Source organism: Bufo bufo, chromosome 5 (genome assembly GCF_905171765.1).
Source record: "Bufo bufo chromosome 5, aBufBuf1.1, whole genome shotgun sequence".
Classification (NCBI taxonomy): domain Eukaryota; kingdom Metazoa; phylum Chordata; class Amphibia; order Anura; family Bufonidae; genus Bufo; species Bufo bufo.
Genome location: NC_053393.1, coordinates 491,024,473 through 491,051,416, shown reverse-complemented (window position 1 = coordinate 491,051,416; position 26,944 = coordinate 491,024,473). Strand labels below are relative to the sequence as shown.

Genomic DNA, 26,944 nt, shown 5'->3' with positions numbered 1-26,944 from the left:
AATAAAGATTAATGAGTGTTTATAATGTCAGAAAGCAGAGATAAGGAGCCCGTCAGCTCCCTGTCTGATGGAGCAGACAGAAAATACAGATCCTGCTAGTAGATCATCTCTGCCCTGTACACAGAAAAGGACTCCATATTTTTAATAAAGACCAATTGAAAAAATTTTTTTTAGCTCATAATGAGTACAATTGACTAATAAAAAAAATTGCCCCCAAAAGGTGTATATAGCTTTTAAAACGTACTACGCATTTTAGAGGTCATCTGACCTCCTACTCAGATACAACCTGCTGTACCTGAAGAAAAGGTCAGATCAACACTGAAACACACAGTGGGAGACATTTATCAAAACTGGTGCTAAAGAACACTGGCTTAATTGACCACAGCAAAACCAATCAGATTCCACCTTTCATTTTTCTCCTTTGGAGAATGAAAGGATCAATCTGATTGGTTGCTTTGGGCACCTAAGTCAGTGTTCTTTAGCCCAAGTTCTAATAAGTGTCCCCACTGAATTTTACATAAATTACTTTAGTTTTCTTAGGGTCGTGGATTTAATGGCTTCATGGCAGCGTCTGTTGGACCCTGCTTTTTGCACCTTTGTGGATACGTAAAACACAGGACTTTTACCATGGACGCATTATCTTTTGGAAAAAAAAGCACCAAAAATCAATAAAATAAATGCATTTTCTTTTACCTGCAAGACTTTTCAGGTGATCAAGTGTTGGAATAACAGGAGGGTTTCTCTTCTGTAAGAAGAATAAGACCATCATGGTGAGGGAGAAATTTGTGATCCACTGTCCAGGAATGCAGCTAGTGATCCCATGGACACGAGCCCAGCATCTCAACGCAAACACCAGAGCTCGCACTCTGTGGTCCAGGTTACCGTATATGTACAAAAGCTCAGAGCTCCTGAGTGCAATTCTACAATGCAAAGAAAGGATGAGGTTAAAGCAAAATGCATGCCCTTTGAAAAATAAAAAAATTATGTTCCGTCTTTGTATGGAATTGGTGTCACGTGTTTTACTCACATAATCAGCAATGATAACAAAGAAAGGAAATTCTAATTGTATCTTAAAACTGAAGTTCTCCAAAATATCCAGCAGAGGGACCCACCTGCTTAGAAATGATTTCTCCTTCACTACAAAAGGTAATATCTGAATTATGTGAAGGCAAAAATACTAACAAAACTGCACATGTGACACACGGTAGGGTCCACGTGCTGCTGTTCCACTTCTGCACTTAAATTTAACTCTAGATCAAGCCCATTTTTTCGTTTTTGCATTTTTGTCTTTTTCCTCTCCACACTGCAAGATCCATAACTTTTTTAATTTTTACTTCACATAGCCACATAAGGGCTAATTTTTTTGCAGTAGTATACTTTAATGGCACCACTTAATTTATCATGTCTTGCACTTGAAAATGAGAGAAAAACGTCTTTGTAGGGTGAAATAAAAAAAAAAATAATAATTCTGCGGGTCAATATGATTACGGCGATACCAGATTTGTATAGGTTTTATTTAGTTTTTCTACTTTAAAAAAAAGAAAACTTTTTTTTAAAATTAATTTTCTGATAAAAGCCATACATTTTTAAAATGCCCACCCATGGAGCTGTATGAGGGCTAGAACTTGGGATCTTTTGATCACCGCAATAGAGATCTATTAGGGTGAATGGGATTTTGACAAGCTCCCTGCTGAGCTGTGCCTTGTGCGCGGTAACTGACTGGAGACCCACAATTTCACTGTGGGGGCTCCGATCGGAAGGCAGAGGGAGCCACATCCCTCTGCCTTACCTCACAGATGCCACGATCGCTTTTGAACGCAGCATCTAAGGGGTTAAATGACAGGGTTCGGCATAATCACCGAACACACTGCCGGGCTGAAGTCTCCACCCGGCAGAGTGTTATTGTAAATAAAAGATTGCTTGCCCTGCGCGATTTAGCGCAGGGCAAGGGAGCGCATGGGACTATGAGATGCTCCGATGCTAGCCTCAGGGGGGCTGCCTGGGTGAAAAGAAGGGTATGTCCGGGTTCAGAGTTGTATTCTCTACCCCAAATAAAGATGCAATGTCAGGTAAAACTGTTTTTCAAGACATAAATACCGATGTCAAATCGGCAGGAGTCCAACTCCTGTAACCCCTGCTGTTCAGCTGTTTTTACTAGCTCCAATACCGGAACTACACAACTGTATACACCATTACTGTAGCTCTGCTCCCATGTTAGAAACAGCAAATCAGTGGGGTGCCGAGAGTAGGAACACCCACCTATCCTATAGTGAGGCCCTGTTCTTAGGATAGGTCATCAATATATATGAAATGTACTTACTTATTGTCAGCCGTAAGGTCACACTGGAGTCCTGAGGACTGGTGGCTAAACCGTACTAGAGGACAGCGTGCGTTTAGAATTTTTTGTACTTCATTACATCCAGGACCAAAACTGTCTATACATTCACCGATGACGGACAAGATCTTCTGTTGTGCCGTTCTCCCCGAGGAAACCCGTCTCATCCAAAACTCTGCAGAGTAAGAGCTCGGAGTCTGTGGACGCAAGAGTAACAATGGCGGAAAAACATCATCATTATATGTCTGTGTACCTTCAGTTCTGTTAAAGGAGTTAACAAACGTGGGGCTGTTTCTGGGAAAAGGTATTAGTTATTGTAAATCTGGACAACCCACTTAAAGGGAACCTGTCACCTCCTAAAAACATCCCAAGCCGGCAGCAGTACCTGAGAGTAGCCAGCAGCGTGTTTGTAACGATCATTTTCTTCCTGCAGGCAGATGAAGCAAAAGCTGTAAAAACGTTCCTTAATCCCCTGCCGCCGCGCTTCTCTAGTCCGGCTTGAAGTCACTGAGGCAGCGGCCTCCTTGCTTCAAGTCACGGTAGCCACGACCCCTTCTCTGCCCCTTCGCTGTGACTGACAGCACTTATGCACAACAGTTCGGCTGGCTTTGCCAAACTGCCGGCTGTCAGTCACAGCGAAGGGGCGAGGTTACCGTGACTTGAAGCAAGAAGGCCGCTGCCTCCGTGACTTCAAGCCTGACTATAGAAGCGCGCCGGCAGGGGATTAAAGAACATTTTTACAGCTTTTGCTTCATCTGCCTGCAGGAAGAAAATGATCGTTACAAACACGCTGCTGGCGGCTTGGGATGTTTGTTGGAGGCGACAGGTTCCCTTTAAAGGGGTTATGCCATGACTGATGTAAAAAAATCAGACCTCAAAGTACATGACAACCTCTTTCTAAAGCCTCAGTCACACGTCAGTGTTCCAAAACTCAGCATGTGTGTCAACCTCAGTGATGTGGACAGAGAAATCAGAAAAAGAGAAAACCGCAGGTGGCAATATACAGATAGATTACGTGTAATAGCTCAGTAGCTATACTAAATATTTAATTACATGCAATCACAAAAATATTCACATCCGGGTGCTGGCTTGAAAACTATAAAATATTTTTCATGGGACATCCCCTTTAAATTTACTAATGTCACTAAAGCTGAGACTTACTACAAAAGTGATACCACGTGTAGACTCATCTTCACGATATGAATGGAGATCAAAACAGTTACTCACAGTCGGGTTTTGCACATATAAAGCTTTAACAGAAATCTGCTCAAACTGTGATAACACGTTACGACTAAAACTGCTGGTGGAGCCATGGAGGTCTCCTGACTGCACCCCAAAAATCAGATAGTGGGAGAAATAAGGATCGGGCAGCTGGATTTCAAGTACCCGATCCTTTCTAAGGAAGAAGCCACTGATGGAGGTGTCTGGCAGCAGCTTTCTCCCTCCCCATTCAGAATACATACATCCACTGCCAAGCTGAGCATGCATGTGTATGGGGGAGGAAGGTCAAGAGACAACTGTCTGCCAGCGGTTATCTGATGTGTATGAATGGCCACAGCAATGTAAATAATAGATGCAAGGCTAGGCTTAAGGTGGACTTACACATGCTAAGGAGCAGCCGATTATTGGGAAGGAATCGCTTCTTACTGACAGTCGGCTGCTCGCTCAGTGGGGGGTAGGGTTCACCCGATGAACGAGCATTTCGCTCATTCATTGGGTGATCGGCTGCACCTTTAGACGGGCAGAAGTCAGGAACGAGCGTTCGCAGGAATATTCAGTGGGATAGGCTCCCGAATAATTGGCAAGTGTAAATCCACCATTATACTACATTAAGGCATTACGCCCAGTAGAATCGTTTCAATCTTTCCAACTAAAGTACGCCTATGTGCACACACAGGTCTGACATTAAGGAACAATGCATACATACATACTTTTATTTTTGCATTTGCTTCTATGGGCAAAGACTCTTCACATCTTCACGTTCTCATACCCAGACCTCGGAGAATAATGAAAGGGGTTTTGTGCCAAGTTTTCAAGTTATTCCCTGTTCACAGTCCACCGTCTTACCTTTCCAGTTTTATATCCTTTTATATCCTCCAGATTTAAGAACAAGTCCAAATCACAGCCCATTTTGCCAAAAGAATTGACACTGGACCCGTAGAGATGTACAGTCGCTTCTGGGAAGTAGGCGGTGGCAATGTCACTTATCAAAGAGCTGACCAAGTAGCGGATCCTGATGCTTTCCTCTGTTAGCTGGAGCTCATCTAGGAGCATCTGTGCCTGGTCTTCTATCTGATTGATGGGACAATATTAAGGAAAGTTAGCGGAATGAAACAAACAGTTCTCCAAGTGCAGGGGGCAGCAGGGCCGTCTACAGATGTAGATACTGCATCTCAGCTCTACATTTGGTGTATACAGAGAAAAGCTCCCGGAATACACATCAAAAGTACCTATATGTTCACTCAGTGGAGGCCACATGACTGTCCTTTTTTGCCTGCATTAGGCCTCATGCACACGGCCGTGTTCCGCGGCCGAGAGCGGTCCGTGGTAACCCGGCCGGGATTCCTGCTGACAGCAGGAGCGCACGGCGTCATTGGTTGTTATGTCGCCGTGCGCTTCATGCCGCCGCTGCTGTACAGTGATACACTCGTATGATTAGTCTGTACTATTCTATACCGTGGGCCACTGCAAAAAGTATGAAGTATTATACACTGAAGTCAACGGCAACGTATGCCTATGCAGCGTCATACATTGGTGCCTTCCATTAGGAAATCTCTGTTATGTATGCTTGTGACAAACACAAGGGGCAACAGCACACTACAAACCAAAAGTAGAGTACAAAAGTATATTACATTGCAAATACTATGCTAATAACCTAGAGATGCTTAGCAAATACATTTTGTACAAAATCATTTGAGCCCGTCTGCCGAACGCCAAGGCAACCTCTATAAGACGGGTCCTAACACTAAAACTCACCTGTTGGGTGCCATAACTGCGACCATGGATCCAGAGAGTGCAGGTCCCACATGCATGCTGGGCCCCCTTGATTTACATCTGTGTGGAGCCAAAATGGCCTTCATTGAATCCAGGGGCTACAAGTACCAGCATGCATGCTGAGCAGACTATATACTCAATCTAATTAAAATCAGCCTGCGAGGCAGGGGAGGGGCAGGAGGGAGTGCACTACCCAGTATATAGGAGTCAGCCAGTGTTAGGACCCGTCTTATAGAGGTCGCCTTGGCGTTTGGCAGACGGGCTCAAATGATTTTGTACAAAATGTATTTGCTAAGCATCTCTAAGTTATTAGCATAGTATTTGCAATGTAATATACTTGTGTACTCTACTTTTGGTTTGTAGTGTGCTGTTGCACCTTTTGTTTGTCAGATGTATATTTGCAGCCACAAGCAACCTGCACCTGCGTATTGGGATGAGCTGACCCCCCCCCCCCCTCTTTGTGTTTCTAGTGTTATGTATGCTTGAACGCAGTCTGCACAGAGCCCAAGATTGTTGGTGGAAGCAAAAATCTCAGGATTTGCAAAAAATAAAAAAGGCCTACAGCCAGCTTTAGAGATTGTGTAATGGCATCTCCTTACATGTCTGTTTCTCGCCCATATTCCTTGGGGGACACAGGAAACCATGGGTATAGCTCTGCTCCCTAGGAGGCGTGACACTAAGTGAAAGTTGTAAGCCCCTCCTCCATCAGCTATACCCTTCAGCCTGGAGAAGAGACTGCCAGTTTTTGCTTAGTGTCCAAGGAGGCAAGACACCCCCTGCTTATGCAGGGTTGTTTTCCTATGATTTTTTATTTTTGCGTTATTTGTTGTTTTTAATTCGATTTTTTTCTACCTACAGGGACAACAGAGGCGCATTAGACCCCTCTGTTTCTCCCGGGGTTGAGTTGCGCCAGTGCCGGTAATTCCGCACTGCCGCCTCCCCCACAGAAGACAAGGTGGACCAGGGCAGCCTCGCTCCCCTGCGTCCCGCCAGCTCAGGGTCGTCCGCACGCCAAGTCCCTCCCCCGGCTTCCTGCCACTGCGGTGCCAGGAGCTGAAGGGGCGACCCCCGCTGGATGGACTGAGGGCGAAGACAGCGTATGGTGAGAGTGGCTGCTCCAGCCTCCCCTTCCTCCCTCCCACCGCTGCTACAGGCTTCCTGGGCTCCCATGGCCACTGCTACATCCCCCTTGGCCACTGCTACATCGTGCGCCCACCCCCCCGCCCCCCGGGCATATCGGGACCGTTACTGGGCAGGGGAGTTTATCTGGGCAAGTCCTTGGCAGGGACGCTGCCTTCAGGGAACGGCTGCAGGCGAAAGCAAGCCGTCTGCCACATCCAGGCGCGGCGGGGGCCGCTTACTTGGCGTGAACGGCGCCATTTCATCTTGGCCGGCACTTCATCATCCTTGGGGGTTAAAATCATTTTGCCGCGCGCGCGCGGCTCTGCTTCATCTTCAGCGCGGCAGAGGGGGGGGCGGAGCTTCCTACATGCGCTCCGCTACTTCCGGTTTCATCGGGCTCCAGTTCTCAGTGCTGCGTGGAATCCTCTCTGCCGTGCGATCCTGAAGCCATTCATCTCCGTGCTGCTGCCTCTCCTCCACAGCCTCCTCAGTCTGTTCCCCTTACCGCTGCCACTTGCATCATTCGGGTCTGGTAGGACTGTTAACCCCCTCCGTGCCACCACTTTTCTTGGGGTCTCCCACTTTAAGTGCAACATCTTTTTTCCACCATGTCAGACCCTTCTGCAGCCGCCAAGCCTTGGTACCATGCCTGTACTGCTTGCAGGGAACCCTTTCCCCGGGGGCAGTCTGATCCGCACTGTACTGCATGCCGAGCTCCACCGCAGCCTCAGTCGCCCGCTGTGTCGCTCCCTGCTTCCTCTGACCCGCCTGACTGGGCTAGATCCCTGTCCCAGGCCGTGGAAAGCCTCACTCATGTCGTGGGCCGCCTAATAGACAGGCCACCTACCCCGCAGGACGCCTCTCTGACTGTCGCGCCCTCCGGGTCCACTGCTTCTGCCGCTGCAGCGGGTTCACTCTCTCTTAGTGACCCCTCCCGAGCTAGGCACTCTCAGAAGCGTATTAGAGTAGAGCGAGCCTCCTCCTCTGAGGCCTCACTCTCCCCGCCACGCGTGAGCACCCAGACGAGCCTCTCCTCTCCAAAGGATTCGCTCTCTGAAGGTGAATTGGCGGTTTCAGATTTGGAAATGGACTCGGCCCTGCCGTCCAAGCTAGCCTCAGCGATGGGTCAACTCATCTCTGATATTCGTGACACCTTTAAAGGTGCAGGATGATCCCCCTAGCTCTGACGCAGCTAGCGTCTCCTTTATCAGACCCAGGCAGGCCTCAAAAGTCTTTCCAATCCACTCTGATTTCTCCTCTGTGGTGTCTAAGGCTTGGGCTCGCCCGGACGCCCGTTTTGTCAACCCCAAGAAGCTGGACATTTGCTATCCCTTTCCAGCCGATGTCGTGGCCACATGGTCTTCCCCACCCAAGGTGGACCCCCCTGTGGCCCGGCTGTCAAAGAACACGGCCATCCCTGTTCCCGACGGGTCCTCTCTTCAGTCAGCGGAGGACCGTCGCATGGAGACCCTTTCCAAGGGCATTTTTGCTGCCTCCGGTTCTGCTCTCAGACCGGTTTTTGCCTCTGCTTGGGCAGGGAAAGCAATCTCTGCTTGGGGTGCGCAGCTGGAACAGGAGTTGGACTCGGACGTCCCCATCCAGGACCTACGTTCCTTGGCCCAGCTTATTATTCGGGCCGGGAATTTTGTTTGTGAGGCCTCCCTTGATGCGGGAGCCCTTATTGCACGCTCCTCCGCCCTGGCAGTTTCCGTCAGGAGGGAGCTCTGGCTGAAGGTTTGGAAAGCGGACGCTGCCTCCAAACGTTCCTTGGCGGGGCTACCGTTTGCGGGTTCCCGCCTTTTCGGGGTCCGCCTAGACGAACTTATTTCGGAGGCCACGGGTGGTAAAAGCACCCATCTTCCTCAACCCCCAAGCCAGGGGCGCCCCCCGCGGACGCCCTGGTGCGTCTCGTTTTCGGTCCTCCCGCAGGGCCTCTGGGGCTCCCACCACAGCTGCCGCTTCGGCTCCTCCCCAGGACAAGCGTAGGAAGCCGTTTTTTCGGGCCCAGCCCTCCTGGCGCAAGCCGCAGGCTGCCCGCACACCCGCAGCAAAGCAGTCCTCTGCCTGAAGGCGCGCCCCCACCCACCCGGGTGGGGGGCCGGCTCCTCCTTTTCAGGGACGTCTGGATGGCTCACGTCTCCGACGCCTGGGCCCTCGAAATTGTGTCCTCCGGATACAAAATCGAATTTGCATCCTTCCCTCCAGATCGGTTCTTTCGCTCCCGCCCGCCGCGGGACCCGAAAAGCGCGGCTGCGTTCTCCGCGGCCGTTCAAGCCTTACTGGACAGGGGAGTGATTACCCCCGTTCCTCTAGAGGAAAGGTTCCAAGGGTTCTACTCGAACCTCTTTGTAGTTCCCAAGAAGGGAGGTTCGGTGCGGCCCATTTTGGACCTCAAAAAGCTCAACCGTTTTCTCCTCCGACGGTTTCGGATGGAGTCCCTCCGTTCCGCGGTGGCTTCCCTGGAGCAGGGAGATTTCATGTCTTCCATCGATATACAGGATGCCTACCTCCATGTTCCGGTAGCCCGGTGTCACCATCGCTTCCTCCGATTCGCCGTGGGGGACCTCCACTTCCAGTTTGTCGCCCTTCCCTTTGGGCTGGCAACAGCCCCCCGGGTGTTCACCAAGGTCCTGGCCCCGGTTTTGGCCTTACTCCGTTCCAGGGGTGTTTTTCTGCTACCGTACTTGGACGATATCCTCATCAAGGCTCCGTCCCTTTCTCAAGCGGTTGCCAGCGTGGATCTCACTCTAGAGACTCTGGCGAGGTTCGGTTGGGTCATCAACTTCCCCAAGTCCTCCCTTCCCCCCTCCAGACAACTAGTCTTCCTGGGAATGCTTTTAGACACAGGAGCGGCGGAGGTACGTCTTCCCTCGGAAAAACGTCTGACCCTCCGTGGGGCGGTTCGGGGTCTCCTTCTCCACCGTCGACCGTCCTTCCGCTTCTGCATGCGGGTCTTGGGGCAGATGGTTGCCTGCTTCGAGGCGATCCCATTTGCGCAGTTTCACTCCCGCCCTCTCCAACGGGCGATCATCTCCTCCTGGGACAAATCGCCGGAGTCTCTGGATCATCCCTTCCGTCTATCGCCTCCGGTGCGGTCATCTCTCCGCTGGTGGTTACAGTCCCCTCTTCTGGGCAGGTCCTTTCTGCCACTCAACTGGTTGGTGGTTACAACCGATGCCAGTCTCTTGGGCTGGGGAGGCGTGTTTCCTCCCCGATCCGTCCAGGGCATTTGGTCTCCATCGGAGTCCAAACTCTCGATCAATGTCCTGGAGCTGAGAGCGGCCCTTCTGTCTCTACGACACTGGACTCATCTGCTGAAGGGTCATCCTGTTCGTGTACAATCGGACAACGCCACGGCTGTGGCGTACATAAACCACCAGGGGGGGCACTCGCAGCGCTGCAGCAATGCGGGAGGTCACCAGCATTCTCCGTTGGGCGGAAGCCCACGTCCCGGCCCTATCTGCAATTTTTATTCCAGGGGTGGACAATTGGGCGGCGGACTTCCTCAGTCGCACCACCGTCGACCCCGGCGAGTGGTCTCTTCACCCGGAGGTATTCGAGGCCATTTGCCTTCGTTGGGGCATACCGGACGTGGACCTCATGGCCTCAAAATTCAATCACAAGGTCCCCGCCTATCTGTCCAGGGCCAGGGATCCGGGAGCTTGCGGAGCCGACGCCCTCGTTCTTCCTTGGCGAGGCTTCGCGCGCCCATACATATTCCCTCCCATCCCTCTCCTGCCCAAGGTCCTTCGGAAGATCGCGGCGGAAGGCGTCTCGGTGATTCTGGTCGCTCCGGACTGGCCCCGCCGGTCTTGGTATGCCGACCTCATGCTGCTCCTGGCAGACGCGCCCCCGCCGCTGCCCGCCAGGGAAGATCTTCTCTCTCAGGGACCGGTCTTCCACCCGCGTTTAGGGTCCCTACGTTTGACGGCGTGGTTGTTGAGACCACCGTCCTGACACGTAGGGGTTTTTCTGCGGACGTCGTCCGCACCATGATCCGCGCCCGTGAGCCGTCCTCTTCTAGGATCTATTATAGGACCTGGAGGACCTTTTTGGGGTTCTGTGCCGATCTGGGGATTCCTCCGCTCCGCTTTTCTCTCCCCACCGTTTTGTCCTTCCTGCAGAGCGGACTGGCCCAAGGGCTGGGCCTTAGTTCTTTGAAGGGTCAGGTGTCTGCGCTGTCCATTTTGTTTCAGCGCCCTCTGGCCCCCCTTGGTCCTGTCAAGACCTTCCTTCAGGGCGTGGCTCACGCGGTTCCCCCGTACCATCCTCCGGTACCGCCCTGGGACCTGAACCTGGTTCTCTCAGCGCTCCAGGCTTCCCCTTTCGAGCCTCTGCGGACGGTTTCCTTGCGACTTCTGTCCTGCAAGGTTATTTTCCTTGTAGCCGTCACCTCTCTTCGGAGGGTGTCCGAATTGGCTGCACTCTCCTGTCTGGAACCTTTCCTAGTGTTCCACCAGGACAAGGTGGTTCTTCGTCCGGTCCCTTCCTTCCTTCCTTCGGTGGTCTCCGCCTTTCATCTGAACGAGGACATCGTTCTCCCCTCTTTGTGTCCTTCCCCTTCCCACCCGCGGGAGAGGAAGCTTCATCGCCTGGACGTTGTCAGGGCGCTCAAGATTTACCTGGAAGTAACCAGCTCTTTCAGGCATACTGACTCGCTCTTTGTGGTCCCGGAGGGGTCGCGCAGAGGGATGGCGGCATCCAAAGTTGCTATCGCCCGTTTTGTCAAGATGGCTGTTACTGAGGCTTATCTCGCCAAGGGCAAGGTTCCGCCCCTTGGTGTTACCGCTCACTCCACTAGAGCGGTCGGGGCTTCCTGGGCTCAGAGGAATCGGGCTTCTACGGAGCAGATTTGCAAGGCGGCCACTTGGTCCTCCTTGCACACCTTCACCAAGTTCTACAGGGTGCATACTCATGCGTCGGCTGACGCTGCTTTAGGCCGTCTGGTGTTGCAGGCGGCAGTTGATTGATGCCTCTGGTTTTGGTTGAGTTTGTTTCTGGTCCCTCCCTTCTGGGACTGCTCTGGAACGTCCCATGGTTTCCTGTGTCCCCCAAGGAATATGGGCGAGAAAAGGAGACTTTTGTATTACTTACCAGTAAAGTCTCTTTCTCGCTCTTCCTTGGGGGACACAGCACCCGCCCTTCATTTGGGTTACAGTTGTGGTTCCGGCTTGGTTGCCCCCGTTGGGGCTCGACAGTTCTTTTTCCGGTTGGTGGTTATCTTTCACTACTTGGACACGCAACTGGCAGTCTCTTCTCCAGGCTGAAGGGTATAGCTGATGGAGGAGGGGCTTACAACTTTCACTTAGTGTCACGCCTCCTAGGGAGCAGAGCTATACCCATGGTTTCCTGTGTCCCCCAAGGAAGAGCGAGAAAGAGACTTTACTGGTAAGTAATACAAAAGTCTCCTTTTTATTGAATACTTGTATTCCCATAAAATAACACTGACCGCGTGCTCGCCGTCTGTTCATGCACTAGTTTTTTGCGATGCGGAGGCACGGACAGGAAACCCACAGAAGCACAGCACAGAAATGTTTTTTCCCAATAATCTGCCCCACAATCGGATCATGTAAATCCACCATTATCCTGCCTGTAATGATAGAACCTTTGTGTACAGATAAGCAGGTAACTGCAGAAAAGTGATCTGTAAAGTGGCGCCTATTATTATTATTATTATTGGCCAGCGTGAAAACTGCAGGAATTTTTAATTTTTTTTATACAGATATTGACGCGGAAAATTAAAAATAAACTTTTTTTTAAAATATGTTAAACATAAAAACAAGATTTAAACAATACGTAATTTCCTGATGACACATTCCTTTTATTAAAAAGATAAGGAAATTAAACACCTAAGAACTTTGCTTAAAGGACATCTGTCAGCAGATTCGTCCCTATGACACTGGCTGACCTGTTACTTGTGCACTTGGCAGCTGAAGGCATCTGTGTTGGTCCCATGTTCACATGTGTCCGCACTGCTGAGAAAAATGATGTTTTATTATAAGCAAATGAGCCTCTAGGAGCAACGAGGGCGTTGTCATTACACCTAGAGGCTTTGCTTTGTCTGCAACTGCCGTGCCCTCTGAACTTTGACAGGACCAGGCAATTAAAACGTCTTCACGCCTGCCTGGCCCTGTCAATCAAGGTGCAGAGGGCATGACAGTTGCAGAGAGAGCAGAGCCTGTAGGTGTAACAGCAACACCCTCATTGCTTCTAGAGGCTCATTTGCATATATAAAAAATTGGATATTTGTACTCGCCGTAAAATCCCTTTCTTGTTCAATGCATTGGGGGACAGAGCCCCAAGGGTATATGACACTAGAAAAAGAAAAGTGTTGGCTCCGCTCAGGTGGGTTATACCCTCTCCACAGCCACTAGGCTAATAGCAGTAGGAGAGAGTAACAAAAGCAAGAGTCCCGGATCGGGGATGGAAACGAGAGCAGCAGCCAGGTGACAGAAAGAAAAATGAAAACAGAGGGTGGGATCTGTGTCTCCCAATGCATCGAACGAGAAAGGGATTTTATGGTGAGTACAAAAATCCAATTTTCTCATTAATTGCATTGGGGGACACAGCACCATGGGACGTCCCAAGCAGTCCCCGAGGGTGGGAAGAGAACAATCATGCTAACGGTTGGGTGCACAGGTGCAGAAGAACCAGCTGACCTAACAGGCCCTGTAGAAACCCTAGCATGGAATGGTAGGTAGAACCAAAAGAAATGGACCGAGAGGCTCCAGGACCATAAGGAGTCCAAAGACAAAAAACTGTGAGAGACCGCCAGGATCCCAAAGACAAGTGCTTGGGGAAAAATATTCCAAATGCAAGAAAGGAGCCAAGGAAAACACCCAGCTCCACCCAAGGCTGGGGGAAAAAAATCCAGGATAAAGGGAGCAGGGCAAGAAGTCCTGCGCAAGAACAGAGAGTTGAACAAGTACACCCTGGAGAACCAGGGGAAGGAACTGGAAGAATCCCTGCTCCACACTGATAAAACAGGAGCGCAGCACAACTGGAAGGCGTCTGTTGGCAGTGACCTAGCCAAACTGTATAGGGAAGAATGCCCTACAAGAGGACAGATCCAACAAGAAAAATATGATGGTCCCAGAGGGCCAGCAAGAGAACCTGTCAGCGGAGAAAATGTCTGGGAAAAGGGGAAAAATCCTGACCTAAGGAGGGAACCACCTGGCTAAAGGAATGCCCTGAGGAACACCCAGTTGGCAAAAGGAAGGCAAGTCTGTAAAGCCTAACAGCAAAAGAAGCCAACCAGAAAGAGACCTGGCAAGGAAAAACACTCTGATGGTCTCGGACCAAGACACGCCTTGACGTGGCAAACACGCTGTCAAGGCCCAGGAACAGATGCCGGGGTAGAGAGGAAACAAGGAAGTACTGATGGCTGAAGATACTGAGAGAAGGACTAGCAACAGTCACCATGGGAAGAGGGCAAGTCCCCTTCCACTGCAAGCCGGGTGAGAAAAGAGACCCACCCCATGAGAAGGTGAAAACTCTATCCTGCCCAGGAATGCAGCCATCCCCTGGGGAAAAGGGAGTCCCTGGCAATGGCTAGGACAAGGGCACGAAAAGGCATGCTTCCCAGAAAAAGGGGACGAATCAAGCCCCAGAAAAACTGGAATACAATATCGCTGTCAAATGTAGGGCCTCAGAGTGCCCAGACCACAAGAAGGCTTAGGAAAAACGCAGCAAGTCGCAGACCTTAGTAGTACAAGAGGAGACATACCGGAGTAGAGAATAGAGGACTCTAAACATCCTAAGGAGGAGGAGTTCCCTAAAAAGGGAGATGGCACCATCCCTCTAATGGCTAAAGTAAAGCAAATTGATAACTGGAGCAACACGCTCCCAGGAACTGGGACCTGAATCTGAGGGGACAGGAAGAGAGGTGAGAATCCCAAAAGGGGAAACAAGCTTATAGGAACCTGGGAAACAAATGAACCAAGAGCCATGGGTAACTGCCCCAGAGGGAACTAGCCAGCTAGGTGGACTAAGGATCAGCAGAGTAGGGACCCCAAGCAAGATAATCCAGTCAGAGGCCCAAGTGGGACCCACAGGACTGGGCCACATCAGGAGAAAAATAGCCAGATATCAAGTAAAATGGAATATAGAGACTATAAGGGAAAAAGAAAACCACCAGCCATGGTTAACCAACCATGCCGAGTGTAGTGACTAGTATACTGTAAAACACTGCCCCATCCAGCCTGGATGTCGTAAAAGAATTACAGACACACATACGGCAGAAAAGGAAGCAGGACTCGCCAGCGGAAGCCGGGAGGGGCTACACTGACATGAAGAAAACAGCTATCGGCAGAGCACAGTGAAATCCCCAAGGAGGGAGAAAGAGATTAATAGGAGCGTACAAGAATGGCAAGGCCAAGGTAAATGGAGCTTCTGTCAGGTAGCACAACTACGCCGAAAACAGAAGGGAGTACAGAGGGTGCCTGGACATGGAAAACTGAGGGACCATGTCCGATACAGGAACCTTTAGAGGAAAAGACACTGCACCTAAGCAGGTGTATGGTGCTCACCAGTCCTGCCACAGCTGAGTTTGAGAGGACGTCCAGCGATGATCCGAAAACTGCTGTAGCAGCTGGTGCTCACAATGCTGTGTATCCTTGCTGGATAGAGCATCCAGTGGTGATCCAGGTACTCTGCCAGGACTGGAGTGTGCAACACTGTGAAAAGAAAGCAGAGAGACAGTAACATCCAGGGAATGGGGTAACGCAACTGTGCGGAATACAGCGGTACTTTGTAGGGTTGTCAAATAACACCCATAGCATAATAGCCGACAACCTGCCCAAGGTGGCAGGGGGGTGGTTGCCTGGAGCATAGTAGGGCCAAGGGGTCTTGTTAGATAATGCATCAGGCAATATGTAAAAATCATGCCCAGTACAGGGGCAATGAGAGAACTTGGTGCACTCAAATAGGAGTGACAGAGACAGTGCCTAACCTATTCCTGAAAACACCACTAAATGAGGGGCTAATGAGAGGGCCTGGTGCAGGAAGTACTGCACAGGCTGTAAGACATTGCAGCCAGTACTACCATAGAGAGTACTCATAACCGGGGCCTAACAGCTACAGAACCCCACAATGGTTTAAATACAATGCAGAGAAGCCTGCGGTCTAGTAGGGCTGGAACTGAACAGGCCGGCCTTATACCGGAACTAACAAAGGCACAAGTACTCCACCCAAAGAAAGGGGAACAAAAGGAACCAGGTTCACCCTATGACTGGGATGGTTTGTCGGAAGCTGCACCCCGAGATGCTACAAGTACTCCACGGAAGAGGACGGTAATGGAGTGCCAGATGCATACTAGAACCAGAAGGGAGTGATGAATTAAGCGCCTGGGGATGGTACAGTCACCCCGCAAGAAGAGGGAGCAACATGATGAGCGCTCAGCACCCATTAAAACTGGGAAAGGGCCTTGCAGGAGCTGTATAGGCCACAAATTTCACACGCAGGGCACAGCGCTTGGAGACAGCACGAATACGCTACCTGATGCGGGAGTAATCCGGCTGCGTGGTGTACATTAGGACCAGGATGGTGTCTTGGCAACAGTAACTGGAGATGGTACAGGTACCGCCCGATAAGGGAGTAACAGGGTTGCCTGAAACACTCAAGGACCAGGAAGGTGTGTGAAATATAGCCCCTGTTGATAGTGCAATTACTCTGCCTGAGAATGGGTACCTAGCAACCAGGACAGTCTGCCTGATGCATCATATGGTGGTCATGGAAACCCCCCTGAGAAGGTGAAGGCGTACATACCTGGGGCACTACCTAGGAGTGCCGGCGTGCTAAATACAGCGGGGGGAAAAAGCAGGTGCTAGAACCTGCCATGGCGACTGCATCACAACACACTGGAGAGTCGGCAAACTGGCTTACCTTTGTGGCTGGAAATTACCTTTACGACCAGAGGAGTCCCATTTGAGAATCCACGAAAAGGGAATACAAACCATGGAGAGGAGAGGTCCCTCAGTGGACATTTGTCTTTGACCACCCAGAGAGCTTCTGTATGGTGGAAGACAGCTTGGTGCTCTGCTCTGAGTCAGGATCGGTGCAGAGGAGTCCCCCGATGAGGAGAAGGAACAGGAGGTGATTCCCTCAGTGCCAGTCCTGGTCTGGGAGGAAACCGGATGTAGAGGACAAGTGGGCCCCATGAGGGGTGACCCTAGGCCGTGTCCAGATAAGGTCCTGCATGGCCGGAGAGAGGACCGTGCGCTGCTAGGATCGGGACTCGGAGTCAGAGGTGTCCCCCAAGGCGGCGGAAGGTGCAATAGAAAAAGACGGGGGAAAAAGACGGGGGAAAAAGACGGGGGAAAAAGACGGGGGAAAAAGACGGGGGAAAAAGACGGGGGAAAAAGACGGGGGAAAAAGACGGGGGAAAAAGACGGGGCCTCGATTTTAGCGGTGCTGGAAAAGAGGCACTGTCGGTGGGTAAGGGCCACGGGAAAACCGGGGGCCTCCTGAGGAGAAAAACTATGTGGGTAGCCTCCTGGTGGGCATTGGGTGAGAAACGGGGCAAAGGGAGGACCCGGGGTCCAGGGACAGGCTAGGGAAAATTGCGGCCTAGTCCCGGCAAAAGCCGGGGACTAAATTAGAAGAAGAGGCCAGGAAGGTGTTGTGACCAGGCAAGAGATGGGGAGCCCAGAAAGGGAAAAGGAAACCACCCCCCACTGAGATGGATGGGGTGGGGGGAAGGTACAGGGGGACATAGAAGTACAACCCCCCCCAGGAAAGATAGGAAATAGGAGGGGGGAAGAGGAGCCTAACTCAGGGGACCCCTATGGAGAAGGGCTGGGACACCAGGGGGGAATACTCACCGTCCGACAACTTCGGGCGCTGCAGGGTCACCCCTTCGGCAAACTCGCACTTACGTGGGATTTCCTGCATGCTACTGCGGATGCAGTAATGGGGGACCGGGTGACCGGCGAGGTACCGGAGTACGCGCCCACAGGGGGTGCTACTAAAGTGGATATCCACGATGAAGACCCTCCTGCAGCATTAACGAGAAACATCATTTTTCTCAGCAATACGGACACATATGAAGATGGGACAAACACAGATGCCTTCAGCTGCCAAGCGCACATGTAACAGGTCAGCCAGTGTCATAGGTACATGTCTGTTGTCAGATGCCCATTAAATGGGTATTCCGGTTACCATAATTATAACTTATGTTTTAGACTAATTCATCATCAATAATTACCTAATATAATGTAAATTTTACCGTTCAGTAGTTATAAAAGTAGTTTTCTTCCTCTGCTACCCTCTGTGTTTCCTCATAAATGACCATGGCATCGACCTGTAGTTCTGAGCCTGTGTTAGGTCGAGCATGCTCAGTGTGTTACTATCAGTTCTCTAGCTAAATGTCTTGTGAAACAAAGCACGTATCAGTGTGCTGGTGATTACTGAGTAGAGGGGGTGTGACCAGACTGTATCAGGCAGCCAATCAGTAAACACCAACACTCACAGCAGGAAAGCTAGGGATTGTGGGGATTGTAGTCTTTGCAGTTTTGTGAGGGAAGATCAGGCGCCATGATACTCTCAGTGTGTTGCAGGCTCATACAGGAGCTAGACAAATGGATTGCAAGGTAAATTGAAACTCTGGCTATAGGTATAGGTTCTGGTTGGTTCACAGCTTGCAGCCTTAATGAAGTTTTTAAAAAATTAAGTTACTTTACCGGACTACCCCTTTAACTTTAAGTTTTGAAACATCTGCAGGTTGTGCCCCCAACCCCCCCTCCATGGACCACGCGCTCTAATGAACACAGGACGAGGGTCAGCATTTTTAACTTACGTTCTCGGCGGCACATAATTTCTGAAATAAATTGTTCATGGGGATAGAGGACTGTGGCCAGCATTTGGGGAATTGCTGCCCCACTTCTGTAGTCTTGACTCGGATAAATCTCGATTTATATGGTACTACAAATAAATCCTCATCGTTTGGTATTTTCGTTCCAGACAGGAGCGATTCTACGCTTTGCAGATCCACAAACTCCACAACGGCATGAGTGCACTAGAAGAAAGACGGCGCTATGAGAATAGTATCAAGAATCAAGACACTTGCATGTAACAATCCATGGCACGTAAAGTGAGGTCACGTCTGAAACCATAAAACAGAATATAAAAGAAGTTAAAGGGTTTCTCCAGTCTTATGAAAATAACGCTTAATGGGAACCCATCTTTATGCTGTCTGCACTGAGGGCATCCTGCAGCGGGAAGAAAAACAAACGAACCAGCACCTCCACAATAAGTGAATATGAGAACGCAGGTGCACGCTACCTTGGCTGAAACACAATTGGATTAGTAGAACTACAGGTAACAGCACTCTGCTAGTCAATTGCACAAAGATATAAGCAAACACTGAAAAAATAACTGCTTGGTGGCCATACTTACTGCAAATGCAGCTAGAAGCTCTTTGCGAATATAACTGCTCAAAAATATTTCGGGCCCATCTACCAGACGACAAGGTGGCTTCTACTCAGATGGGTCCTACTCTGACACATGCCTCTCCTGGGCTTACAGCCTACAATCTGGGGAAAGTAGTACCCAGCTGTATCCTACACATGCCTCTCCCAGGCTTTGAGCCTGCAGTATGGGCTGGGTAGAATACAGCTGTACAAGCTATCTAATTAAAAGCACATGGTAAATGAGCTGGTGGTGCACGGTTCAAACTCACCACCAGGGGGAGCCACTGTAGTTCTACTAATCCAATTGTGTTTCAGCCAAGGTAGCGTGCACCTGCGTTCTCATATTCACTTATTATGGAGGTGCTGGTTCGTTTGTTTTTCTTCCCTATTGTCACTGCCACTGGGGGGGTTAGAAGCTACCTTGTAGATGGGCCCGAAATATTTTTGATCAATTATATTCGCGAAGAGCTTCTAGCTGCATTTGCAGTAAGTATGGCCACCAAGCAGTTATTTTTTCAGTGTTTGCTTATATCTTTGTGCAATTGACTAGTAGAGTGCTGTTACCTGTAGTTCTACTAATCCAGATATCCTGCAGCGGTGACGGATACTCTGATATCAGCGGTCTGTTACTCATGAGCTAATATATTAGATTTCCGGGAATTCAATATTAAGGACCTATAATCAGGATAGTTCACTAACATCAGTTAACCTGACTCCCGACACCCCCATCCATCAGCTGTTGGAAGGGACTGCAGGTGCTGCGGCCTTGTCGTAGTATATCAAGAACAGCGCCATACATTGTATAGTGGCTATGCTTGGTATCGCAGTATTGTATCCCATTCATCTGAAAGGGACTGAGCCCACACAAGGGCCATGCGATTGATGGACTGAGGAAGAAGCTGCTGAGTGCTGCAGCCCCTTCAAAAAGCGGATCAGCAAGGGTACAGCGAGTCAGACCCACGTCGACGATGGGTCATCAATATCTAAATCCCTGAAAGTCTTTGCAAACGGCTGCTGAGAACTTGCTGTATAACCATCGTAGCTTGTGCCGGAGAAGAGTCCTGGTCATTCCTGAGCTCCTGCTCTGCCCACTACCTGCTGATGATTGGGCCGCTATCTCCCTGTGGGGGAGCAGAGGTCATGAATAAGGTCTGACCGAAAAAGTACCGCCGGTCTTCCCAAGACAAACACCACCCGAGGACCTGCACCGCGACTGGTTCTTTTTGAAAATCCAAAAGCAAGCCGACCGCTCCCGCCCACGTGGGATGCCACATAACAGGCAGGTAGAGCCTGGCTGCCAAGAATCCCATCAACCCATCAGGACGGGTAATGTAACGAATGGCCTGCAACTTGCACAAGGCACCCGTTCTGATTTGTTACATTACATGACCTATTTCTTTAAAGCGACACTATCCATAACAGTGAACCCAGTCAAAAGGGAACATTAAACCCAAAACTAGGTTCTCTGGTGTATTAATAGACACAGAGTCACCTACTTACCACAGAGATTCATATAATTCAGCATCACATCCTTTACCATCCAGAATGAACCTAGACCACCAATCATCTTTGATGTGATTGCTCCCTCTACTGGACATTAATAAGAACTATTCCCTGGATTTTACAGTGGACAATATTGTGATTTTAATGTGGATTAATAATAATTTTTTATATGATTATATATATATATATATATATATAATATTTATTATTTTTTTTTTATTATTATATTGTTTTCTATCCATTATCAATTATCTTTCCACCATTTTTTAACCCCTCGAACATTCTATATACCTCCACGTTTTAGTTGATCAACTACACCACCTTTTATACTTTTCAACAATTTTAATATTTGTCTATCTATATTCTACATTAATAAAAAAATCATTTTTCCAACAACATCAACAAATCATTAATAGTTCTACATAGATCTCGGTTATTATATGCAGTCCTAGGTATCTGAGCGCCTCCCATATTTATATTCTACTATAACCTACTTCTTTCGCGACACAGGGGTGAGCCGCTGACCATTTTTTTTTCAGTTTGGTGTAGCCACTGACCAAGTTTATACTACTCAGGATTAGAATGACAGATAAGCAGATAACTGCAGTAAAGTGATCTGAACAGACAAAAAAGTGGCGCCTATTATTATTAGACTTAGTGGCCAGTGTGAAAACCGCAGGACTTTTGGCTTTAGTTTAAATATAAAAAGTGACATTGAAAATTAAAAATAACATTAGCAGCAATGATTTAAAAATATGTTAAACACATTCCCTTTAACACTGCAATACTTCTGTACTTCCATGTACTATGCCTGTTTGGCTTCCCCAGTATAAACTAAGACCTTCCACACGCACAGAAAATCTGCGCAGGACTTACAAAACGAAGCCACCAAAAAAATAAAAAAAGGTGGCAGACACTCATGGGTTAAACTGGATGAGCTTAAAGGGGTTGTGCAGCCAGTACATACTGATGACCTATCCTCAGGATATGGCATCAATATCTGATCGGTCCGACTCCCCGCACCCGTGCCGATCAGCTGTTTGAAGAGAAGGTGGGGGGCTCCTACAAGCACTGCTTCTCCTTCAAGATTACACTGCACATTGTCTCGTCTGCAGCGGTCAGTCAAGTGACTGGAACAAGCCCTTATAATCTTGAAGAAGAAGTAGCATTGGTGCTTCAAAAGAGCAAATAGATGATCAGCGGGTGTGTCGGGAGTCGGACCCTCACCGATCAGATACACTGGCTGCACAACCCCTTTAAACTCTCATGATTGAGCCCGTCTGGGACTTAAATGGACATTCGGGTTAGATTAGGTTATCCCCCATCCACAGGGACACCTCCCTCCTGTACCCATAGCTGTTCACAGGAGGCGGAAAAAGCAAAGATATAAATGTATAAATTACAAGGTTTTACTGAATCATTTCCCGCAAGACTAACTATGCATCTGCTCCGCTCCTCCTGCTCTAGAACGGGCGGCCTGCAGATTGCTCCGCATTTTGTGGCGATGCGTTCCCTTTAAAGTAATAAGGTTATTACGGTTGTATGAATACCTTATAAGTACTTTTTTTTAAATGTATTCAATGTAGGTGCAAGAAATGTACTTCAGTCTAAACTCATATCTTGCGGACATTATTTTAGCCCATTAAAGAGGACCTGTCAGCAGGGACAAGCCTATTAAACCAGGTATGCTGGCTGGTAGGGTGGATTCTGATTAAAAAGATACATTAATTGCCCAAATCAGTTGCACTGTTCCAGAGCTATCTTAATTTAAATCAATATGCTAATGATGGGCTTCAGTGCACTATTGGTGGGCCCTAGCCCCCCTCCCCTTTCCCAGCTTAGCCGTGCCCCCCCCCCCCCCCTCCCCTTGATGGACGGGCATCATTATTGTGCTCTTGCCTGGCCCGGTCATCCTGCGGGCACCGCTGATACTATAACTATAGCTGATTAGAGAATCAATGGTGCATGAGCAGGATAGCAGGGCAGACATGAGCCTTGTCCGTCAGTGCTTAGTTGGGAAAGCTAAGAAGCTGCAGTGCACCGAGGGGCTAGGGGCCACCCCACAGTGCACCGAGGGGCTAGGGGCCACCCCACAGTGCCCCGAGGGGCTAGGGGCCACCCCACAGTGCCCCGAGGGGCTAGGGGCCACCCCACAGTGCCCCGAGGGGCTAGGGGCCACCCCACAGTGCCCCGAGGGGCTAGGGGCCACCCCACAGTGCCCCGAGGGGCTAGGGGCCACCCCACAGTGCCCCGAGGGGCTAGGGGCCACCCCACAGTGCACCGAGGGGCTAGGGGCCACCCCACAGTGCACCGAAGGGCTAGGGGCCACCCCACAGTGCACCGAGGGGCTAGGGGCCACCCCACAGTGCACCGAGGGGCTAGGGGCCACCCCACAGTGCACCGAGGGGCTAGGGGCCACCCCACAGTGCACTGAAGCACCAATTAGCATATTGATTAAAGAGGATTTCTCTTGAGCGGTGCAGTGGATTTGGAGGACTACTACAGTATGGTTTTAAATCAGCATGATAAACCATACCAGGTAGTATGCCTGGTGTAATAGGGTTGATCCTGCTACATGTCCTCTTTATGGGATTAGCATTTAACATGTTTCTTTAATCGAATAACGTATCTATGAGAGCGTTCCTCTGCATAAGCGCTGAACGCCAAGCTCAAATGCAACGTGAACAGGAAGCACTCGGGGCCCGATCCAGCGTCCCACAATAACTGCCAATGGAAATGATTAGCTGTATCGGCAGCGGTCAGCGGATCAGTATAAAAAGGGCTTGTCTTCGTGATTCCATATACCCCTTTATGGGTCCTTACTACGAGGCTACAGTGCAGGAACGCTGTGCCAATACTTACATTACTGTCAAAGAAGAAGTGACTGGCCACCTCTCCGTACTGGGACAGATACTTCAGAAACTTGTTCTCGTTGATTCTGGCCGGGCAGCCGATCAGCACCGAATGCCTGGCCTGTTCGTGCCGCACGCTCTGCACATCCGAGAAGTTGTTTCTCGTGACATGATGCTGATCTGTGAAGTATATAAAAGGACGGTCAGACATGGAAGCCGAGCTCTTCTGTATACGGTTATACTAGGATCCATGGGAGTAAGGCCTCACGCCGTTGCTCTGCCGTTCCGTGCATTGGGGAACGCGGTGTGTGGTCACGGGCAACATCCGTGCTGCTGCCACAACAGATCCAGACCCGTTTAACTTGAATGGGTCCGTGACCCGTCCGCACCGCAAAAAAATAGAACATGTGCTATTTTTTTGCGGTGCGGAGGCAGGGAGAGAAACCCCACGGAAGCAAGAGAATGGGTCTGCATTCGTGATGCGGTGTGCACACGGCCGGCGCCCGTATAACGCAGAGCCGCTGTTTGCGGGCCACAATACGGACACGGCTGGGCAACAAGTGTCAAATCACAGGTCACATCAGAATGAAAGCGTCACAGAAACGTCTTTATTAGTCACCCACATGGGTGACGAATAAAGAAGTTTCTGTTCAGCAAAGAAAAAACACGGAGTGCTGGTCTTTCTAATATATTTCTAGAGGGATCCGACCTATTGACCGCGCACCCGGACCTTAGAGCGCAGTGCCGTCCATTTGTTTGAATTAATTTATCAGAATGAAAGCGTCACAGAGCAATAAAAATACTTCTATCCAGTGACTGAAAACTTCGTCGCCTGGTTAGGCCTCATGCACATGGCCCTGGTACAGAACAGGGGGCATGGACACGTAATAGGGCGCCCAAAGCAGTGGGATGACACTGAGCTTCATATTTCATACATATATTTCATATATTGCCCCCCCCCCCAAATGCTGAAATAAATACTGCACGCTGCATTGCAGGGAGAACATGGGGGGTACAGAGGCACGCGGACCCCTGAAATGGTGAAGTGTGCTGCTGCTCTATTCATTTCTATGGGAGTGGCGGAGACAGCCGAGCGCTCTACTCCTCCTCGTCCAATGGGTATGGCGCCACCTGACCTCACCGTGTAGGCAGGGAAGCCACTGTGATCTGCTAGGTATCAAATCATTTTCAAGATCTCTGCTTCCTGGCAGTTAATTGAAAAAGTTTTAGGGTACTTTCACACAAGCGTTATTCTTTTCCGGCACTGAGTTCCGTCCTCGGGGCTCAAGAGTCAATACCGGAAAAGAACAGATCAGTTTTATCCCCATGGATTCTGAATGGAGAGAAATCCGTTCAGGATGTCTCCAGTTCAGTCTTTTTGACTTTTCAGGACGGAGATAATACTGCAGCATGCTACGGTTTTATCTCCGGCCAAAAATCCGGAACACTTGCCGAAAAGCCGGATCCGAAATTTTTTTCCCCATAGGAATGGATTAGAGCCGGTATTCAAAATACCGCAATGCCGGAACTGTCCTTCCGAAAAAAAAAGTGGAAAAAAAATAAAATGCCGGATCCGGTTTTCCAGATGACACCGGAAAAACGGATGCGGCATTTCAATGCATTTGTAAGACGGATCAGGATCCTGATCAGTCTTACAAATGCCATTAGCTGGCATACGTTTTGACGGATCCGGCAGGCAGTTCCGGCGATGGAACTGCCTGCCAGATTCCTCTGCCGCAAGTGTGAAAGTGCCCTTACTTGCATCCAGACCGATTACTGCAGCGCACTGATGTGAAAGGGAGCAGCGCTGCGGTAACCATGTCCACCCACTACACTGCGAACCAAGGTTCATTCTGTAAAGGGAATCCTGTAGTCTGACTCTGGACTTACCGTATCTGACAGAGCAGGATACCGCCGGATACCCACTGATTATAATGAGATCCGGCAGCTCTCCGACAAATGCCGACTTTCGCCCAAATATCACTGTATTTGTCTGGCTGAAAGCCCCCAGATCCCATTATAGTGAAGAGAGATCTGGTGCTGCCCGGTGTTATGCGGCTGCGCTGGATACGGTAAATCAGGCCGTCTGTTTGTCTGCCTAAACTAATTTTTCCCTTTGGCGCAGATATGAAGGTAACCTTAGCTGTGCAGTCCGGATGCCAGAGCTGCCCCAGAACAGCTGCTCGGCAGGGGTGCAGGTTCCGGACCCCCACTGATGAGCACAGAAGCGAGCTGTACTTACCTAGTGGATAAAGCGCCACCGCTCCTCCCGGCCGGGCTCCGTTCACCTGTTCGCAGTGGTTATGTCACACCGACAGTGTATGACTGCTGCAGCCAATCACTGGTTTCAGCGATCATGTGCTGTATACCACTGAGTCCATTGACTGGCTGCAGCGGTGTCCGGAGAATATGACGACGTCACTGCTGTAGCCAATAAGATGATGCTGAAGAGCGGGGGATGGCATAGTATATGGCACGTATAGATGAAGCCATGGCCTTCAGGTGTACAAGTCGTTCGCCAAAGATCTCCACTGCAAACCTACGGCAGTCCGCGGTACAGCCACGGCGGGCGTCACTGCACGGTCCTCAGCTGCACGGCCATGGCATTTATGGGCGCCTCACTGAACATGGCCGCTGAGATGGCACAGTCTCTTGATGCAGCACATGTCATTTTTAGTAAATACTTGTAAAATATCAAACTCCCCCCCAGAACTCTGCGGCACTTCTCCATTATTCCTCCTGGAAACGTATTACATTATATTGACAAGCGTCAATCACCATTCCCTTGCTCAATGGGTCCTGCCCTTACACATCAATCAGTGCTGACAGGGACAGAGTATCAATTTGTTACTCCTTTTCCAGGAGGAATAACAGAGGAATACTAGAACTCAGAGCTGTAAGAAAAGATGTTTCAGGACAGATTCAGGATCCTGGGAAAGCTGGGTGAAGACCTACAGAGGGGCAAATAAGGCACAATACAGCCAGGTGGTGGTGCTATGGAGCTACACACCAGGTGGGGGGACTACAAGTCCCAGCAGTCTCCCTCCACTATAGGTACAGCGTCGGTACGGACATTGAAGCTTTGACCCCACCATGGCGACCACACGTGGGTCACCGCCGCAGTGACCTCCACACTGTGACACCCCGGCGGGAGGACCGATAGCCCCCCACATCGTGACGGGGGCCTCACCTGCAGTCTCCGCCGCCAGAGGCCGCTGCTTCTTCCCCGCCGTGGTGCTCAGGGCCCGGCAGGTAGCCCTAAGCACAGAATTCAACCTGATGCAGTTCACCATGACACTACCGGGCACTGGCTTCCGCGCATGCGTGAGACTCACCTACGGCTCGCCAAAAGGTTCAAAATACTTCGGGAATGTACGATGCGCGTTGGATAAAGCGAAAGTGAGAGATTTCAGTACTTTACAGCTGATACAGCGGACAGGACCCCATGTCTAGTTATGAGGGGTTTGTGTGTTTAAATAATTAATAAACAGTATAGGAGAAGTTCTTTTATGTGTGGCAGGTTTACAAAGCTTAGAAACCTTCCAGAGGGAACAGCAGGGAGGGTCTTCAAGGGCATGTTCACCTAAGGGCATGTTCACACCAACGTAAGGGCTCTGTGCTCGTGCTGCGGTTCCGAAATACACAGGTCACCAGCCGTGTGCATTCCGCATCACGGATGCGGACCCATTCACTTAAATAGGTCCGCAAATCCGGAGATGCGGTGCAGAAGG

The 26,944-nt window shown here is 49.9% G+C and overlaps 1 protein-coding gene across 1 annotated transcript in view; it reads right to left on the bottom strand.

Annotated features, from left to right (window-relative positions):
- Nucleotides 1–26,534, bottom strand: part of LOC121002735 (mitochondrial poly(A) polymerase) — a 48,109-nt gene extending 21,575 nt beyond the window's left edge. The window contains exons 1-6 of the mRNA XM_040434229.1: nucleotides 26,404–26,534; nucleotides 23,224–23,393; nucleotides 18,246–18,464; nucleotides 4,403–4,627; nucleotides 2,321–2,532; nucleotides 694–920 (exon numbers count right to left, since the gene is read on the bottom strand). Of these exons, the coding sequence (XP_040290163.1) occupies nucleotides 694–920; nucleotides 2,321–2,532; nucleotides 4,403–4,627; nucleotides 18,246–18,464; nucleotides 23,224–23,393; nucleotides 26,404–26,506 (1,156 nt within the window). The 5' untranslated portion in view covers nucleotides 26,507–26,534. The remainder of the gene's footprint in view (nucleotides 1–693; nucleotides 921–2,320; nucleotides 2,533–4,402; nucleotides 4,628–18,245; nucleotides 18,465–23,223; nucleotides 23,394–26,403) is intronic.
- Nucleotides 26,535–26,944: the final 410 nt, after the last annotated feature.